Source organism: Carex rostrata, chromosome 14 (genome assembly GCF_964058835.1).
Source record: "Carex rostrata chromosome 14, lpCarRost1.2, whole genome shotgun sequence".
In the NCBI taxonomy this organism is placed as follows: Eukaryota; Viridiplantae; Streptophyta; class Magnoliopsida; order Poales; family Cyperaceae; genus Carex; species Carex rostrata.
In genome coordinates this window covers 7,844,373-7,863,934 of record NC_135931.1, presented here as the reverse complement: position 1 = coordinate 7,863,934, position 19,562 = coordinate 7,844,373, and the positions used below count along the sequence as shown (strand labels likewise).

Here is a 19,562-nt window from a genome sequence, read left to right as displayed (position 1 = left end):
GAATCTGACCGTTTGCCCACTGTCACATCCAACTCCTGCCCGGGATTATAACTCTACAGTCCTGCTCTGAGCAATTATAGACCGTCAGAGTGTTGTCAGGGAGCTGAGGACTTGTCTTTTCTGAACTTCGATTATTTCACCCTGAACGTGGCGTGTTTTTATTAGTTGAATATCCTAGAATCCAACGGTCCCAATTTTTTCATTAATAGAAAAAACAAAAAAAAAATTATCAAACAAAAGGTTACGAATCCATAAAATTTCAAAATATAAGAAAATTATGATTCATAACGTCCTGTTAATTTTTTCCCGATATCGCTAATTAGCAAAAAAAAAAAAAAAATCCGGACATCAGAGTCCATAACGTCCAGCAATAAAAGGCGGTATTTGAACTCTGAAGCTGGACTTTATAATCTATAATGATCTTTTATATATCGAAATTTCACGAATTTATGCTCTTTTATTGAATTTTTTTTCCTATTAATAATAAAATCGGTCCAACGGTCTTTTGCATTCAGAAAACCTTTGTTTCATAAACGCATTCAGAAAGTTTCTTTTGCATCGAGAAGATGGATGCACTTTAGATTCTCAAGTAACCCCTACGGCCTACGTAATCATTAATATAAAAAGAAAGAAAATACAGACTTATTAATAATTTGTTTCCTGCTAGGCTTCGACAGTAATTCAAACTAATAGTCTGATCTCGTGCTGCCTAATTACAACGGAGATTAAATCATTACGTGAGGTCAAATAATTAATTAGGATCGGATGAGCACAATGGATGTCGAGATTAAAACGCCTGTTCATAATATGTTTCGGTATAATTATGAAAAAAATGACTAAAAACCATGACCTTAGGGACGAGGTTGCGGACTGTAACTCCTAATTTAATCAATTCAAACTGTGAGTTGTTTAGAGCTGGTAGGTAAGAAAAAAAATTCAACAATAGACAACAATCCGATTATACATAGATATAGATATGTTCTCGGTTTTCAAAATTAAAAAATAAACAATTGTTTATTTCTTATTCAATGTGACTCTGTCACTGCATATATTCAATAAGTTGCTTTATTTTTATTTTAAGAGGTCCAAAAAAACAAAGGTTCAGAGGACAATATTTGACGAACAACTAAATAAAGTTTGAATACAAGAATCAACATTAGTGGCAGTAAAAAAAAACACATAATCTCTATGTAAAAGACTATGGGCTTGAAACCCGGATAAAAGAAATATTTTATTGTAATAACAAGGATGTTAAATAGTTGGAATGTTTGAGCTCCAACTTTTACTTAAAAAAAAGTTTGAATATATTACATGAATTGTAAAATACAAAACAAAATGCTGAAATAATTACAAAGCCAACATTCAAAATTAGAGAAATACACGAGACTTTCCATGACATAAAAAAAAAAAAAACCAAATCACTATGGTTTTGAGGAAATTTGATAACTATCCAAGCTGCATAACTATTTTGTGGCCCCAAATACAGAACCATTTGCCAGCGTATTCTTGCATAAATAATTGAGTAACCTCTTGAAGTTGGGGTCGCATAACGCTTGTGCGGACCTCAGTATTTGAGTGTGTATAATGATTTTGCAGCCTGGGTAATTCTCAAATTCTGACCAAACGATGGTGTTTTGCTTTATTTTATTTTTTTATGTTATAAATAAAAATTTCGGTCAATATTAAAAAGTTATTATATTTATTTCAGACATCCTCCAAGTCAAAGGTAGAAGCATAAATTAATTTTTAATGTCTGTTGCGTAATAAATACGAAAATTTATTTTGTCTGAGAAAGGTTTATGGTCAACGAACTGCATGAACCATAAGTTGGGATATGGAAAGTGGTTTAAACTGAAGTGAATCAATCCGAGTCGTTGTTTTTAGAATAATCATTTGAGAAACCCACACCTCCGTCCCCCGCACTGTACCCACTTATTTTCCAACTCAGTCAACCTTCTAATTTGATCATCCTAACTAACGACTTTCTAAAATAGATTCTCTTGCTCTTCCCCCACCTCTATTAGCAATACTTGATTGGATATATATCTACATTAATTATAACAGATATTAATACTTTCCATCTATAATATATAAAATGTTGAACTGATAAATAATTTTTATTTTATTGTTCAATATCAGAATGGATATTGATCTAAATGTGTATTTTTTTAGATGATTTATGCATACAAGATAAATAATTTTCATTTTATGATAATTGTATAGTTATAAACACTTTTTGAGATTGTTGTAAGCACAGCGTAGTATAGATATAAATACTTTCAATACTTAGATATTAATACTTTCAGTCCCCACATGCAGTTATGGTTCCCCCATGCCATTTGAGTGGTTCCTAATGCGGGTACGACGTCAGAAATTTCAAAAAAAAAAGTGCGGGTACGATTATTTTCAGTCCTCACAAGTAATTATGGCAGTTTAGGTGCGGGTACGACGTCAAAAATTTCAAAAAAATGTGCCGGTACGATTATTTAAAAATAATTAATTTATCGTTTACATTGTTTACTATATAAATATAAATACTTGTGTTCTTTGGACTACATACTTCAAGATTTGCCTATTAATATTAAAAAAAAAAGTTACAGATCTGAAACGGTTACGGTGCGGGTACGATTATTTTCAGTCCTCACAAGTAATTATGGCAGTTTAGGTGTGGGTACGACGTCAGAAATTTCAAAAAAAAGGTGCGGGTACGATTATTTAAAAATAATTAATTTATCGTTTACATTGTTTACTATATAGATATAAATACTTGTGTTTTTTGGACTACATACTTCAAGATTTGCCTATTAATATTAAAAAAAAAAGTTACAGATCTGAAACAGTTGCGGTCCCCACAAGCAGTTATGGCAGTTTAGGTGCGGGTACTCATATCAGCTTCCTTGTTTTTATATCTATATGCAAATTAAACAAAATCCGACTGTCCAAACACAATCTGAGGGTGTATAGCTTCCCTGGCCTGACTTTTCCACATATCAGTTCTTTAAACCGAAATTTTTACTTTTACATAGAGGTGCTACTTTTACGGTTTTACCCGATTATCCGGATCCGAACTAGAACTCATTCGGATCTGATTAATTTGGATAGGTTATGATTTAAAAAATGAGGAGGATTCCAATGTCTCATGTCTTTCTTACCTCATCATACCTCATATTTAATATCTTCGTTTTCAAAGTTCAAATTGTTGATCTGAACTGTTCAACATAATATTTATACTAAAATATGCATGGAGATGAAATTTTATATTTTTTTGAAAGTTTTTTACTAATTTTTAAGATAGGTACAAAATCACTGTTTTTGAACCGTTCAAAAAACAATGATTTTCTACCCATATTAAAAAATAGTAAAAAAAACTTCAAAAATTATAAAATTTCATCCCTAACCATATTTTAGTATATATATCATGTTGAACAGTTTGGATCGACAATTTTGACTTTGAAAACGAAAATATTAAATATGAGGTATGATGAGGTATTGGAACCCTTCTCTTAAAAAATATAACCGATTAAATTATGAGTATAGTTACAAAATTAATAATTTAATATCTTATCCGGATCCGATACTGTAATGGGTAGGATATGGTTTTGATTTAATTATCCGACCCGTAGTCGAATCTGACCTGATACCCGTATAAATGCCTAATAAAATGATAATATCATTTTTATAATTATTTAATATAAAAACATATATTAATAGCTATGAAAGACAATCGTTTTCCGTATTTTTTAATTTTTTTTAAATAAAATTTGTTGCTCTTTTCGCATAGATAATTGAAATCAAATATCACGTTCACCTTTTTTCTATAAATTTCTGAAGCTAATTAATTCCTTTATTGATCTCTTTATCTATCATATAGCCTTTCTGCATGGATCATTGAAATTTATTGCTCTCTTCGCTGATTGAAAAAAATTAGTATAAATATTATATTCATGGATTTTTGGAACCATAGAATGAATTCACCATCTCCAATATTTTAATTTCTAAGATTATCTCACCTTTAATATTTTGAAACAAATTTTAATTTATATTATAATGATATATTATGTTTGGATGTTCAAGAAATTATAATTATATTTAAACGTAAAAGGTTTCTCAGATTCTTGTGGGTTTGCGACATGTATCCGCTCTGGATCCGGACCCGATAATCTACAAACAAGCTATGGGACCCTACCCGGAATCGAAAGACTGAACCCGGAATATTTAAGGGTAGATAGGTATCCGGTTTCAGACCCGACTCCATTTAAAACTAATAAGTATATGGATCGAAATTCGTACCAAAACACTTTTAGGGTACGAATCCAAATATAATGATATTCGGACCCTACCCAACCTGATAGCACCTCTACTTTTACCATCTTCAGAAAAAAAAAAAATAACTATTTTTTTTTCTTGAAATTTCACCATTGCATATTCAATATGCGATCTCAACTTTTTTTTTTTTATGTAATCAACTTATTTTGGAGTGAAAAATAGTAGTCGGAGATTCAATCTATGATTACAGCCAAAATGATTGTAAAAATAAAATTTCCAGAAAAAAAAAAGGTGTTATTCGGTTTATTTTTTTAAGATGGTAAAAAAATGGGCTCTTTAGATATTATTGCACTTGAGTAGTGGCACTGCCATATTTATGATTCAAATACGATCTTTTTCAATTGCCCCCTTAACAAATCAATATTGTGCAAACTGCAAACAATAATAAAGAGTAATGTTAGCAGAGAACATCCTGTGCACCAATCAAAGCGAATGTAAAATATAAGATTAATTAAATAAGAGAATGTAAAATATAATTATTTTCTTTCCATCTTTTTATTTGTCTCTCTATTCATCTCATGTGCACCAATCAAAGCGATAAAAATAATATATACAACCACCAAATTTTAGTGGTTGTCGTAACCTCCCTTCAGCAAATCTTACTTCATAAATTAGTGGCTAAGTTGAGAGTATTTCTACTGGCATCAATTTGGTATATTCCATTCGTTTCGGTCTGTACATTACAAAGCTTTGCTGAAAGCCAAATTGTAGTCTCCGTCTGCTAGTAGACGAGCTTTCATTAATTTATTAACAATTTTCAACTATGCAATTATTAAACAAGAGAAATGATCTCCGCAAAAGAATTGCATTTTTGGAAACTAATTTTTGGGGCCTGTCACTTGTTTTGGTCTGCATTCTGTTTTAATCATTCCACCGTTGCGTGGTAATTACGATTCAAATAATTAACATAAAGTAATGTTTTGAAATAAGTGGTCGTTGCTTCATTATCAACACAATATTTATTGTTATACATAGATTAGTACATCCCAGCGCAGTTATATGTTGCCTGTCAGAGTTCAGATCTCCTAAAGTAACTCAATATTTTAATTTGGATCCAGACCGTCCAAACTCAAAATTTCAAATAAAATTCAAACCTTGATCTTAGAATTCAAGACAGTTAGCTATCTATCTAGTTCTAGTGTTTTTAAGGATAAAGTTGCTTACCATAAACTGTGTTCCACAAAGAAAGAGAGAGAGGATAAACTGTTAATCTCCTCTACACTCTAATTTCCGAAATTTTTAAAAACACCATTTTCGGCAAATTAATAAACCAAAGCATCCTTCTTGGATTTTTTTATTAAAAACACCATGGCTACTATGGGGGCCAGCGGCCACGTTGTAGGGGACCGCTACGAGGGCCAGCGGCCACCTTTACTGGGCCGCTTCTAGGCCCAACGGCCACCCTGGCTAACTGAACTAGCTAAAAGGTATGGTGTGTCTCCGACTAAAAGCTTAGGTGTCAAGAGAAATGGTGCATGTGTCGACTACACATACTGAACTAGCATGTAGCACGACACGTAACTGATAACTATGTGTCATTGTAATTGAATAGTGCAGATAATTAACTTCACCAATTTCTGTCCACGCACCTTCTATCTCGCACTAATTTTTTATACTTTATATTATAAAAATAAAAAGTAAATATCTGAAATAATTATTTACGTTTGATGAGTTTAAACATACTTAATGAAAACATGTTTACAACTTAAATTTTACTAATAATCCAGCAAAAAGTTAAAAACACACATTCACTTATGAAAGTACATGTGAAATATATTTATACTTTTTGAACACTATAAAGAGTTAAAATACAACAATAATATGAAAAAGCGTTTATACTCGCTTTTAAAAGCTTTTACATTCGATTAAAGACATCCTTTTCTTTTGTACCGAGTGATCATTCATACTTCACAAGCCTACCGGAAGCTTACTCGGCATGAAACCTGCCACGTATGAAGTCAAACAGTGAGAGCATCACTGGAATTGAAAATTTCAAATTATTCAATAGTGAAGAAATTTCAAGGCTAGCAACTGCAAATTAAAAAAAAAGAAGAGGAGTATATCCAGTGCAGTTCTCCCAACATATATAACAGGACGTATTTTACAGTTAAAGCTCTGAAATTTGTAGAACTCACCTCACCTGTACACAATGCAATTTGTACAAATACTTGAAACAAATACCGACATAACCCAAGATAGAATCAGAGGGTTGCATTTTAATTTGTTAAAAGTTTCATCATGAAGTTGAAACGGGTCCCAATTAGCGTGGCCACTGCCCCCCAAAGCGGCCCGGGCCGCTGGGCCTAGAAGCGGCCTAGTAAAGGTTCCCGCTGACTCCCGTAGCGGTCCCCTACAACGTGGCCGCTGGCCCCCGTAGCGGCCATGGTGTTTTTAATAAAAAAATCCATGAAGGGTGTTTTGGTTTATTAATTTTCCGAAAATAGTGTTTTTAAAAATTTCGGCTCCAATTTAGAGGTTACAATATTTAAATAGTTTATATATAGAGTTCATCTTCTCTCTTCCTCTCTTTACCTCTCTAAAAGGCTGAGGTCCAGCTTCATTACGAAACATAGTTAAATTACAGTTTTCTCTCTTCCCCTCTACCCCTCTATCCCTCAATAATTAACGTTTTAGAGCAACTAAATAGAATCTGTTCAGGTCCAGTTACCCCTCCCCTCCTTTCCCCCTCTTCTGGAGCATCATTTGAATAAATAGTAAAAGTTCACTGAAATTGTGGAATATCGATAATGGAAAGAAAAAAAATATGTTCAAAGTAAATTATCTGTCATTGATTAATTTCTTATACAACTAATCAACATAATAAAATGAATGACTTCCTGTTTTTTGAGTTTTTTTTTACTGCTGTTTTAGCATTTTTTTGGAGATACAGCAGATGGGTGGAGCACTAACAAAGGCTAGACAGCCAATAGCTTAACAATAGTAGTTGTTAACTTAAATGGTTTCATAATTCATAATTTCATATCAATGAAACGGACGTTTATCCTTTTTTTCCAAAAATAATAATAAATAATAATAATTAAATATGATGTAATAATGAATACGGTGAGATGAATTAAGACAATTTTTTTTGGACAAATTTACAATCCAACTAGGGACTGACGAATCTACCAAAATACAAATCTGTACCCAACTTAATCCCAGCCCAAATTGTTCAAAATCAGATCAGGTTGCATGTGTTTGACAGATTGGATAACTTTCTCGTTGTGTATTCAATCTGTCAAACACATGCAACCTAGTCTGTTATTTCTGTGGTAAGCAAGAAAAGAGTGCGCGAGTACTTAAAGCTTAATAAGCAAATTTCTCGTTAAAATGAAATAAAGATTAAGAATACATTGTTAGGGAGGCTACATATATAGTTAAAATTAAAAATATTACAATGCTAAATATAGAAAAAGAGAGAGGACAACACCACATATAAAATGTTTAGCCCCATTGTACCAACTCTCCTTTAGCTTTTTGAGCCGTGCCAATACCTCTTGTAACGGTACTAGTACTTCCGCATGGTACATTAATATATTTACACTTCAGTCCCCAATATTTAGTTTCTTTAAAAATTTAGCCCAAAACTTTCTTTTTCAGCCTCTTGGTTGATTCTTTGTTACCATAAACTGTCCGACAACTTCAAATAAAATTTTCACTAGCTTCAATAAATAAGGTGCCATCATCCCTTCGATTCCTTTCATCCCAGGTTGATAAATGGGAATAGTTAAGTGAAGGTCACACGAGTGCCCTTAATGAAAAGTAATTGCTGGCATTAAAGGGCAAATTGCTCCTACGGTATCACCTCACTAAAGATTGAACCGAAAGAAAAAATATTTAAAGCTTCAGGCTAGATTTGGGATATTGAGAATTAGTAGAGGACCAAAGTGCAAATACACCAAACACACCATGCGTTACCTGACCTCATCAACAAGATTTTCGTTTTAATTCAGGGGGTTTCTGAAAAATGAACTGTCCTTCAATGCCAGGAGAGACCTTTGTGCCGTTACAATCAGTTGGACTATGTAGACTAATGGATCCAACTGACAGCTGGTGGTAAACAGAAGGGCTTAATGGGTCGGGCTGTGGATATATGACGGGTGCAGGACCGGTCAAGTCAGGCAGTTCAGGCTCGGTTGGGTTGAACCCAATCTGCTCTGATGCTACCTTGCATGCTTTTTCAAGAAGGGTGTCCATGTACTTCTGGTGTGCTTCTATTCTGATTTGGACATGCTTCTGAACCTGGAATAAAGATTTAACAAAAGGTGGAAGTTAATACTGGTATCACGCATAGCTTCCATTAAAAGACAAGTTACAGTTGGTCCAGCTTGGCGTCATGAAGATTGAACCTGGTCATAGTATGTTAAAGAAAGCATGTACTGGGTACCGGCAGTATTGTAACCCTGAAAGACATTAAAAATTGTACATCTCTAAAAGCCAAGAGGAAGTAGGACTTACCTCTACTTGTTCGTGCAATCTCCTTTGCACCTCCATTTGAGCTCTCAATGCCTCCTTGACCTCTTGGCTCCTGTAGCAAGCAAAATGTAAAGACAACATTCAATCATGAATCAGACAATTACATATTTAAGTAAAATCTAAATCAGACAACACCCCAAGCTGCATGTGCCAATGTTTGATATACTTGTAACAGAAAACATTGGCTGATGTGGTGGTTCAGACCCAACCCGTCCAGTATGTACAACGCAAGATTCAACCAACAGTGTGAAATTATTAGCAGGTAATTGCATGCTATTTCACAAAAAAAATAGTTATGCTCTTACCCATGCATAAATATGAACTCAACCGACAATCCAAGAATATGTTCAGGTACAGTACAACTGCTAGCGATGAGCAGGATGGTACACCTTGGTGTATAGAAGTGAATTGTCCACTGATGTAGGCCAAATACTAGGACGCACAAATAGTATAGAACACAAGAAAAGTATTCTTTTATCTTACTCTTTCATATCTTGAGCAGGAACTCTTGGCGACAAGTTGGAGTTGCCTTGTACGTCTATATGGTATGAAGCTGAAATTAGACCACATAATGAAGGAAATTTCACCATTTATTTTTTCTTACTTTTTAGTTATTATTTGACAGTACTGCTTTGACAATGAATGCAAATTCCATGTCTTTTTTCTTCTGCTTATCTATTACTGTTGGTGCTACATTGCATAGAAGTGACTAGTGAGGGCCTTTTTTTAGGCTTTATAGGTTTAATTGATTAAATTGATCTTGATTGCGCGACAGTATGTTGGCAGTTCTTTATGGGATTTATTTTAGCACTGTCCCCCAATCTATGATCTAGAGATTAGGAAAACATACCATCTTTTGATTGATCAATCATCTCCTTGCCAGATTGCTTTCCTAGTCTGTATTTCTGCCAAACTTAAAAATAATTCGTCAGAGAATAAGAAAAGAAGAAATGCAGAATTAGCATTCCATTAAAGTTGACACTAAAAAGTTGTTTTGCAAATAAGGACCTGTTATACTAAATCATAGAATTCTTCTTCTTTTACAAATCAAATGACATATCACACATCCCACCAATCACACTGACTTAAATTTTTGTAAACTGAACCTAGTTTATCATCATAGTTTGCCAAACAGGTCCAAGCAAATTTCAGAAACTCACTTTATTCGGAGAACTTTTGCTCTTGTTCTCTGAAGAGCGGTCTTTACTTTCTGTTTTTCTTTTTGAACGAACAAGAGAACATCAAATTTTGAGCTCACAATTAAGAATACCCTGATGGGCTTTGATAAATTAACTAAATCGAAGCTCACTTCAGGGGCATAAAACAAATTATGATTACACTATCTAGACCTATCCCTTCAATTAGAAGAGCATTCAGCAGCACCAAATATTGATATTATTAGAAAGTAAAATAGGTTAGGTCTAATTCACATATATGTTGACAATAAATGCCATGATAAAAATAAAACAATACATATAGCATCTGGATACCTGTAAATGACTCTTCAAGTGGAAGAGGGTCAGGCCCTTCACACCCATTGTGCGCATTATAGTTTTGGGGGTTGCTTCTGCCAAGGGAAAAAAAGAAAAAGGAATTAAAACTTATAAATCTTCTCAGTCAAATCCCAAGGATGTAGCGGATCCATTTAACAAAGTCAAACAGTACACACCTTTTATTTTTTATTTTTAAAAACGGCTTGATAACTTTAAGCACTTTTGTTTCAAATTTATTGAAAAAAATTGAAGCTCAGAGGACCATTGCCCTATGGCAAGCACTTTTAAGATGCAATCACTTTTAAGATGCAATACAATTGACATATGGAAAACACGTACCTCTTTGTAATGCCCAAGGAAAAAAACTACCAAATATAGTTCAATACTTAATTAAAGCACAATAAGAAAAGAAAAACACAGATCTGTATCAAACAACCAGAAGTAAGACAGAAGGGCTAAGTGGGATATAACAGACTCAACAACATGTTCTGATCAAGGTGAGAAATTCATAAGGACACCCATTTTCACTGCCTTTCGTATCAATTGCACATAACTTAAAGCTAAGAAAAAAAATAAAATCATTAATCCAAATAAGCAACTTTTACAAACTTGTTCCTTGCAAATATAGCAGAAATAAATAATGGGAAGAAGGTTAAAGGGGAATTCAGTATACTTCCATTTCTGTGTATTTCAGTTGCATATTTGTCAGTGGGGGAAAAAAACAACAACAATGGAGCCTGAAAACTGAACAGCAACCAAACATAGGCACTAACTCACAGTAATTACAAAGCTACCTAACTGAAGAGAAAGTATTAATTAGCAAGAGAAAGATAAAGGCACTTTTATACTTAAAATTCACTTGGAACTGTACTTATTCATCTATTTAAGACCCAGAAACATTATTTCACTTTAACACTCAATATAACATACAACTTAAAGTACCTCTTTGACACCAAATCAAATGCATCTCGCAACAAAAATAGTGGAAATAATGGGGAAAAACACTGAAACAGTGTGAAAAGGGCATGCACTCACTAGTCCACATTACAATTTTAACTGCATTTGCCACCCAACACACACATAGGCATGCACACAGCATAAATATTAAAACCAAAACACAGATTCCACCATGCCAGTCACAATCCAGATTATATGTAACAAAATCCAAAATTTATTGCAAAATTTTTGAACCCGGAGAAAGAAATATCAGAAAAGAGAAAATAAAGGTTTGATTTAAGGTTGAACAGCTCACTGTTGCAATTCCACTTTCACCTCCCACAAATCCAAAGAAAACGAAGGAAAATCCTACAGTAAAGTGTCGACATTTTAAGTTATCGCTCCAAAAAGAACCCACAATTTAAGATAACCGAATTTAGTAAACCAAAGGGAGATAAAAAGCTACATAGGGACTAACTTCTGGGGTACAATTTTACTTAAATTTCAGTTCAAAACAAAATAAAAGACAAAAAGGGTGTGGTTTCTTTACCTAGTAACTGAATTTTCAATTTTCATCTTGACAAACCAATATCGAATTAACCAATGCAAACAAGCTAACTTTCATGTTCAAACTTCAAACTTTAGATGATTTTTGTTTAGTACAGAACTCCACACCAAACTCACCCCCTTCCCGCAAAGAAAAAAAAAAAAAACAAAAACAAAAACAAAAACAAAAAAACAAAGAAAAAAAAAGGAAAAAGGAAAAACACCTACACGCACACAACATCTTCTGTGCTCGCTACGTAATTTTGGAACCACCGCTCCAGAGACAAAATTAACAGATACACAATCAAGTTTTTCAGAAATTAAACAGAATCCAACCAACCCAGAGGAGGTAGTGTAGAAAAAAAAATGACTAACTTTCGGGACCACCGAGCTGAGCGACGGCATCGACGAAGCGCTCGTGTAGGTCGGCCGTCCAGCGAAGGCGCGGTTTTGGGTCGGCCGTCAGAACAAGGCTGGGGCCGTGGTGTACGGAATGACCATTATGCCCCTCGTCGCCAGTTTGAATCAATCCTGGAAACATTTATTCCACTTAGGGGGGGAGTATTGCGGCTTCTCTCCCTTTTTGGAAGAGAGAAGGTAGAGAGAGGAAGCGGCAACGAAAGCGCTTTGGCAGAAATGGCAGATGAGTAAAAAGGAGAAGAGCTTTTGGGCAGTGGAAACTGGAGAAACTAGGAAGAGAGAGATTTGAAGGAAAAAAAAGGAGAGAAAGGAGGGGAAGTGATGCCAGAGAAGGCCAGATCAGTTAGAAAGGAGAAGCACTTTCCAATTTCCATTACTAAAATATATTTTAAAGATGGAAATCAGAACTCTTATGACTTATCAGAGTGAGAGAGAGAGAAGGGGGGGGATGCTTTGGGTGCTTCTATTCCGATTGTATAATAATTAAAACGAAACAAAAATCAAGCGTTCGTGTCGAATCTCACGGTCGACAAATACCATTATCCAACATTGTGGTGACTTCTTCTAGCACACATGGACTGTACGATCTAGAATGAGTGGTAAAGATATTTCTCAATGTAAATTGGTTACCTGTGCTTGAAGATAATCCGAGCTTGATTGGACGGGGAGTCGGGGACTCCGAACCCTCCAGTTCCGGGTCCGGGTCCGGGAGGGCTTATTTTGGCACAGGCGGTAGTCCTCTTTGGCGCGGGTAGACCACCGCGCGGTGTAGCGAGTCGTCGAATTCCGGAGTTCGGACCCAAGCAACTGTCGTTGGAAATATTAGATTCGCATCCGTCAGACAAATTTGAAATTTTATAAAAATAAAATAAAATAGGGAGAACACAGCTACATCCTTCAGATTATTAAAGAAAAATTGTAAATAAAAAATTAAATTCACATACTTTGCTCTCAAATATTTCTAGACACGTATATTCATATTTTTAAGATCAAATAAAAAACTTCAGGGAGGAAAAAATTGTAAACATGTTATTAGTCAAGTATATTGGTCATCAATAAAAATCAGTGTTGTAAATAGCTAGCTGTAGCTTTTTCGGACCATAAACGCGCTATGAGATAAAAGTGCGCTAACTCAGCTACGACCACTGTGCTACATGAACTTTTTTTTGCAATTTATATAAGTTTCTGTACTTCTATTCCTATTACTAATGCTTCATAGTCTTCTACAATAAGTATGCTAAATCAAATATGTGCTTCTGCTTTTATTTGTGATGTATTCTCTAATTCTATATCGAGAAATATTCAAAATTTCAAATATTTTCTTCCTTTTGATTGCTCTTCGTATATTATTTATTTGTAAAATTATTATCGTTCATTTCAATTGAAAGCTGATTTTGATTATTATTAAAATATATAAAATGTTTAAATATGTATACTAACTTCATTTATCTTATAAAATTAATTGCTCTTCTTCTATTATCTATTATAATATGTAATACTATGAAGTATGGACTATTAAATAATGTTACTTTTTAGATTCTATTTTTTTCCTTCTTATTTGCGTAATTGATAAAAAAAAGTATAGACTTAGATTAGTTGTCATTTAGTTATTATCTCAATTCGTCAATATTAATTATGTTAATAATCAGTAGAAATATAGAATATAAAATTTGAAAAGGAAAAAAACACTGTGTATGATAGCTTTCACTATAGCTACGCTATTCGCAATAGTTTTTTTTTCTTGGTCTACCCGCTATGCCGCTATAATCGCTATTTAGAACCTTGATAAAAATTTATACAACTTTATTGTTATTTAATATTCATCAAAAGCAATTTCAAGTTTTCATATAATATAAATTCATCATTTCTTATGTCAAACACTCCGTGTAATAGAAACTACAATCCAAACGTTATATTAAAAATTAAAAATTATTTCGTTAATTGTAGAATTATTAAGTTTGTCTATCATCAATAGTTTAGAATTACTGAATGTCAGGTGACTCGCTACACTGTATGAATCATTTTCTGGCCCCAACACATTGGTGAAGGAAGCAATGGAAGTCAGCTGGACGGGGGGAGTCCAGGGAACAAATGGAAGCGAGAGGCTAAGAAACTTCCAGTTTGAAAGCACTTTATTTTTTTGTGTCTTACAGTTGCTAGTTGCTGCGATGGATTGCTATTTTTCTGAACGAATGTACGGGGTGTTCTTCATTTATCTCAGCCTTAGCGTGATTTTCCCCCCCTTTTTTTTTTCCGAAAATAAAAATGTCCATGAGCACTCAGCGATGGTCTAATTATTAGTACTGAACAATTCCGCAGTGCCCTTACGCGAAACATATTAAAATAATAATTCTTTAGTTGAAATTTCTTTCTCTCGAATAATTTACATTTTAAAAACAATTAGAATTGGTAATCAGGAATGACTAGCCTGGTAGCCTTTGACCCAGCATTGGTAATCACTAATCAGGAATGATTAGCCTTGTAGCCTTTGACCCCAGTTTGTTTGATACTTTGATCACGTTGGTCCTTGTCTCCTTGATAGAACCGCAAGAATCCAGATTAGGTCCGATGCTCATCGGTCCTATTTTAGTTGGCTTAATCACCGTCCGATATATATTGAGATACGTGCGCTATGCTATAAAATTTGCGTGTTTGCTTTATTTTTCGTGCGCACAAATTTTAATGGAGATCAAACAGTGTTAAAACTTATTGGATCCAAAAATAAATCCGATGTCCATCTGAAACTACAAATGTTAGAATATTCTCGGTTGAAAGAGTTTTTTCAAAACCTATTTAGAATATAGGAGGTTCGCTTTAAGATTCGTTCAAATTAAATTAAATGATTCATATCTAATTTGACCGAGTCAGACACCGAAATTTGTATTTTTATCATCTAACAAAAGTTAAACCAAATAATCGGCTGCAGTTTCAAACAACGGACCCTCAATTTTTGTCAGCGGTTTGAAATTACAGTCGTGTTAAAAATAAAATTCTGATCAAATTGTGATTATTTAGTTTAACTTTCTTTTTTTAAGATGGTAAGAATAAATTTTTCGGAGTCAGACACTTCACTTCGCCTGATGCCCTGAAATGAATTTCTGAAATCGACACATCAAGGAGATATGCAGAGACGAGATTGCAGTTCTTTAACGACTTGTATTTATTTAATGTCTTGATTAAGACATCATAGCTGAAGGTACAAAAGAGGCACATGGCTTAGGATTAGAAAAAAGGCAGATTCAGGATCCTAAGGGGAAGTCTAGTTTTTTATTTTTTATTATTATGTATTTTTTTATTGAGTTTTCTCAGTGTGCGCGGTGGATTATGAAGCGGGGGGTGCTGAGAAATTGCAACATTGGTATTTAATTAGAAGATAAAGAATCCAATTTTGATATTTTTTTTGTGTCCATCACGACAACTACTTTACTTTTTTACATTTAAATTCAAATTTCAAGCAATAAGTATAAATCATTTGTCTTGTTCAATTTATCATCTAATGCGAAAAAATCACGCAAAAAAATTAATATTTTGAGTTTATTTCATACATGGTAAAAAAGGGGGAAAATCAACACCGTGCATGATTTGCATTAAATCGTTGATTTTTGGACCTTTTAATCTTGTACGAAACAAGCGGGAAATATACGAATTTGTCGCAAAAGTATACTTTATAAACATGACGAAACCAACGATTTATATATATATATAGGACGTTGCTACGGTGCTATGGGTAGCTAAGAGGCCTCCGTGCTACGGCTCGGATTTCGAGTTTTCAAAATCCTAACGGTCGATCCGAACCGTTCATCTTGTTCTCCATATTAATATGTGCTTGGAGACCAAATTTTATATTTTTATGAATTTTTCTACTATTTATTAAGCTACTTTGAAAACCCCTGATCCAACGGTGGCTTAACCCAACAGTAAAACCAGAAACTACCGTTGGATCAGCGGTTTTCAAAGTGGCTTAATAAATAGTAAAAAAATTCATAAAAATGTAAAATTTGGTGTCCAAGCACATATTAATATGGAGAACAAGATGAACGGTTCGGATCGACCGTTAGGATTTTGAAAACTCGAAATCCGAGCCGTAGCACAGAGGCCTCTTAGCTACCCATAGCATATTAGCCAAAACCTATATATATATATATATTTTTTTTTTGTTTAAACGTGAATTTTGGATTATTAATAAATAGAGTGTGATTATGATATATGAAACGCGGTCATTGTGTCCTTGCCCAAAATTGATCCACATTACATTAATTTGAAAATAAACTCATATAACGAAACGAGTATATGCCCTGAGACAAAATATGAGTGTTCATCTGCCGAAATTTTTATTAATACAAAAAAAAAAAAATCTTCAAATTTACACTATTTGCAAAAAATATCGAAATCTGTTCAATTCGAAATTATTCTATGGATCCAGGGCCTGCAAAATAATTTCCCGGATCCAGAGTTTCTATTTTCAGTAAATAATTTACCGCAAATTGGATTTTCTGATTTTTTTTATTTTAATTAAATAGAAAATATTATGGTTCTTTTTATTTTTTGTATTGAAATATTAGAAATATTTTTATATTTCTTTGGAAATAGATGAAATACTATATAATTGAATTTATTAGAAATGTTACGATAATTTCTTTATTTATTCAAAAATGACTTTTGAAGCGGGATCAATAACAAATATCCAGAATATTTTTTTTCCAGTAACATATGAAGAAATATTTTAATTTTTCTTACAACTACAAAAAATCTTGCCCTAAAAATGTTGATCCGAGTTATTTATCGCAATTTTTATAATAAGTTCAATTATATAGTATTTCATCTATTTTTAAAGAAATATAAAAATATTTCTAATATTTAAATAGAAAAAAATAAAAAAATCATAACACCTTCTATTTGATTAAAATAAAAATCAGAAATTTAATTTCCAATAAATTATTTACAGGAAGTAGGATTTTTGGATCCGGAAAATTATTCTACAGATCCATACTCAAATCCACAAAATAATTATTCTAATTGGACAAATTTCAAATTTCAAATTTTTTGTAAATCATGTATAAATTTGAAAATTTTGTATTTTTTTGGATATTAATAAAATTTCGGGTTCATCTGATAGCATAGTTTAAATCAAGTTTCAAATTAGTTGCGTGTTTTATATTCTGCACAGGTGATAATGTGGTTGAATAAAGATCAGACAAATTTAAAACCGCGTAGAGAATGTTACTACGTATTACACGATGAAAAATTGTGTATGCCGGATATTATTTGAAGCAAGGTTTTAAATAGCGATTCTCGTATCATTGCAAAAAAATTAAAAAAATAATTATTACAAATAGCATAGTTAGTTTTCTGTTAACTAAAATTATATTCTATATTTCTATTAATTTTCAATATTATCTTAAGTCTCGTATAATAATGAGCAATATCAAATTGATTAAGGAATTATAATATTTATAATGAACCAATACAAAATCTAAATTACTATTTAAAATATATGATATCATAAATTATCTATTTTTTATATTTAAAATAACCTAAGCACTGTAGCATCTATCTTTTTTTTTATTTAAAAAAAAAACCATTATGGACCTTAAAAATTGATCCTTTAAAGAAATTTTTGTTTGAGTCTTTAAATAAAAGTCTACGCAGTATAACGTGTACTGTTTGCTCTACATGTTACGCTCTATTGCATACCACTATTACCGTAATAGTGGTCGTAGTCAAATTAGCGCACTTTTATCCCATAACTTCGCTTTTAAAGCCCAAAATCGCTATAGCATGCTATTTAGAACACTGATTATGTCGAGGTGCATTGTAAAGTAAAGTTCAGTTCGTGCTTTACATTCATATCTTCATTTCAATGTTGACTGTTCATCATGATTTTCACATGAGAAAGTATTTGGAGGTCAAATTTTATGTTTTCTGAAATATTTAATAACTTTTAGATAAATGGAAAAAAAAATCATCAATTTAGATTTTGGACGTTTAAAAAATTTAAAAATATATAAACTTTGACCTGTAAATATATTTTCACCCATTGTTTATTATTTATTTAATAAGTCGAGCATTTATGTTGTAAAATTTTCATTTTTTGAGTTTGTTTTTCATATGACCGGAGGGTTTAAAGGTAGAAGATGAATTATTCATTTATTTGGAACCATATATAAAAAGATGAATTATTTGGAGTTTTTATTTTCTAGCAAGTTTTTTTGTACATTTGATCTTAAATATGCACTCGAAACTAATTCAAAGTTTTAGATCGATTCATAAGCTAATTATAATCGATTAACGAAGTATTTATAAAACTATCGATTCATAACTAAATTATAATGTATGATTGAAATTCGTTATTTAAAATCAATTCAAAAATTTTGAGGTTAAGATCGAAAGCCCAGACGAGCTATGAAATTTATACCAGTTCTACCATACATGTATAAGAGAAAGGACTCCAAGTCCGCTATGAATTGAAATTCTATATTTTTGTTTTCAAATTTTTTTTTATAAAAAATATTATTGTCACCTCTTTTTATAAAATAAATTATATGACACTTTTTATCCCGAAATTTTATAGGTACAATTTTAATACTTAAAAATTTTTGATCTCACCATCCATGCACCTTCACTGTGTGCATGATTAGAGGATCGTGTGCAGACTGAAGATGCGCATGACCATTTTTTTCTGTCTAGATATTGTAGTCATTAATGCGCATTAAAAATAAAATACATATTAAAAAATTAGAATATTCAAAATTAGATGAGTACAACTTCAAAAGTTTATTAGATCATTTTAAAACGACAAATTCAAACCGCTGAAATTCATCAACTGCATGTACATAAATCTTTTTGGAAGTTTCGAATATTCAATCTGTGCAGATTGAAGATAAGTGGGTGATACGATTTAAATTTCTCAGATATCAGTGATGAGGTCAGAATTTTCAAATATTAAGATGGTAACTAAAAAATTTTCGGCCTCTCATCTAACCTTTCCCGTCTATTTGAATTATTGAACATTTCTTTGCTTGCGGTTGCGGAGAAACTAGAGAAAATCAAGTCGTTGTCTTTCATTTGTTGACTGGTCTCTGCTTGCGAGGTACTTGGCTGTACCAAGGCCACAAACGGTCTTTTCATGCGCTTGAGTAGGCGTGTGGAAAAATGTTTATCCTTTCTTATCTCTCAACTATGAATTATTGGTCTCGCTCCAAAATTGCTCTTGTCGGTTTCCCAAAAAGGGGTTTTCTATCTTCCATTCGACCATAGACATAATAATGCAAATAATTTTAATAGAACATCTTTTGAATCCTTACGAAAAAGCTTCCTACGCGAGCAACATATCAAGCTATCAGCTACAAGCTTAAATCCGAACAA

General features: G+C 32.7%; 1 protein-coding gene across 3 annotated transcripts; it reads right to left on the bottom strand.

The window, feature by feature from the left end:
- Positions 1-7,625: 7,625 nt before the first annotated feature.
- LOC144565419 (protein PHR1-LIKE 3-like) lies at positions 7,626-12,616 on the bottom strand. 3 transcript variants are annotated; one of them, XM_078315171.1, is made up of 7 exons: positions 11,952-12,138; positions 11,331-11,918; positions 10,293-10,369; positions 9,653-9,707; positions 9,286-9,355; positions 8,785-8,854; positions 7,626-8,568 (listed from the first exon to the last, which is right to left on the bottom strand). In XM_078315171.1, exons 2-7 carry the CDS (start codon positions 11,392-11,394, stop codon positions 8,254-8,256), a joined length of 651 nt encoding a protein of 216 aa, XP_078171297.1. In that variant the 5' UTR covers positions 11,395-11,918; positions 11,952-12,138; the 3' UTR covers positions 7,626-8,253. The 3 variants fall into 3 exon arrangements, with proteins under 3 accessions (XP_078171297.1, XP_078171295.1, XP_078171296.1); XM_078315169.1 differs by lacking the exons at positions 11,331-11,918; positions 11,952-12,138 and adding an exon at positions 12,153-12,616; XM_078315170.1 differs by lacking the exons at positions 11,331-11,918; positions 11,952-12,138 and adding an exon at positions 12,153-12,614 and having other exon boundaries at positions 9,286-9,340.
- Positions 12,617-19,562: the final 6,946 nt, after the last annotated feature.

What these genes read in the sequence shown, in the direction of transcription:
- LOC144565419 (XM_078315169.1), bottom strand. Translation starts at nt 12,318, where the DNA reads ATGTTTCCAGGATTGATTCAAACTGGCGACGAGGGGCATAATGGTCAT. An exon ending in CCTGCTCAAGATATGAAAGA is followed by an intron (nt 8,855 to 9,285) that starts GTAAGATAAAAG and finishes TGCTTGCTACAG; the next exon opens with GAGCCAAGAGGTCAAGGAGG. An exon ending in GATTGCACGAACAAGTAGAG is followed by an intron (nt 8,569 to 8,784) that starts GTAAGTCCTACT and finishes TCTTTATTCCAG; the next exon opens with GTTCAGAAGCATGTCCAAAT.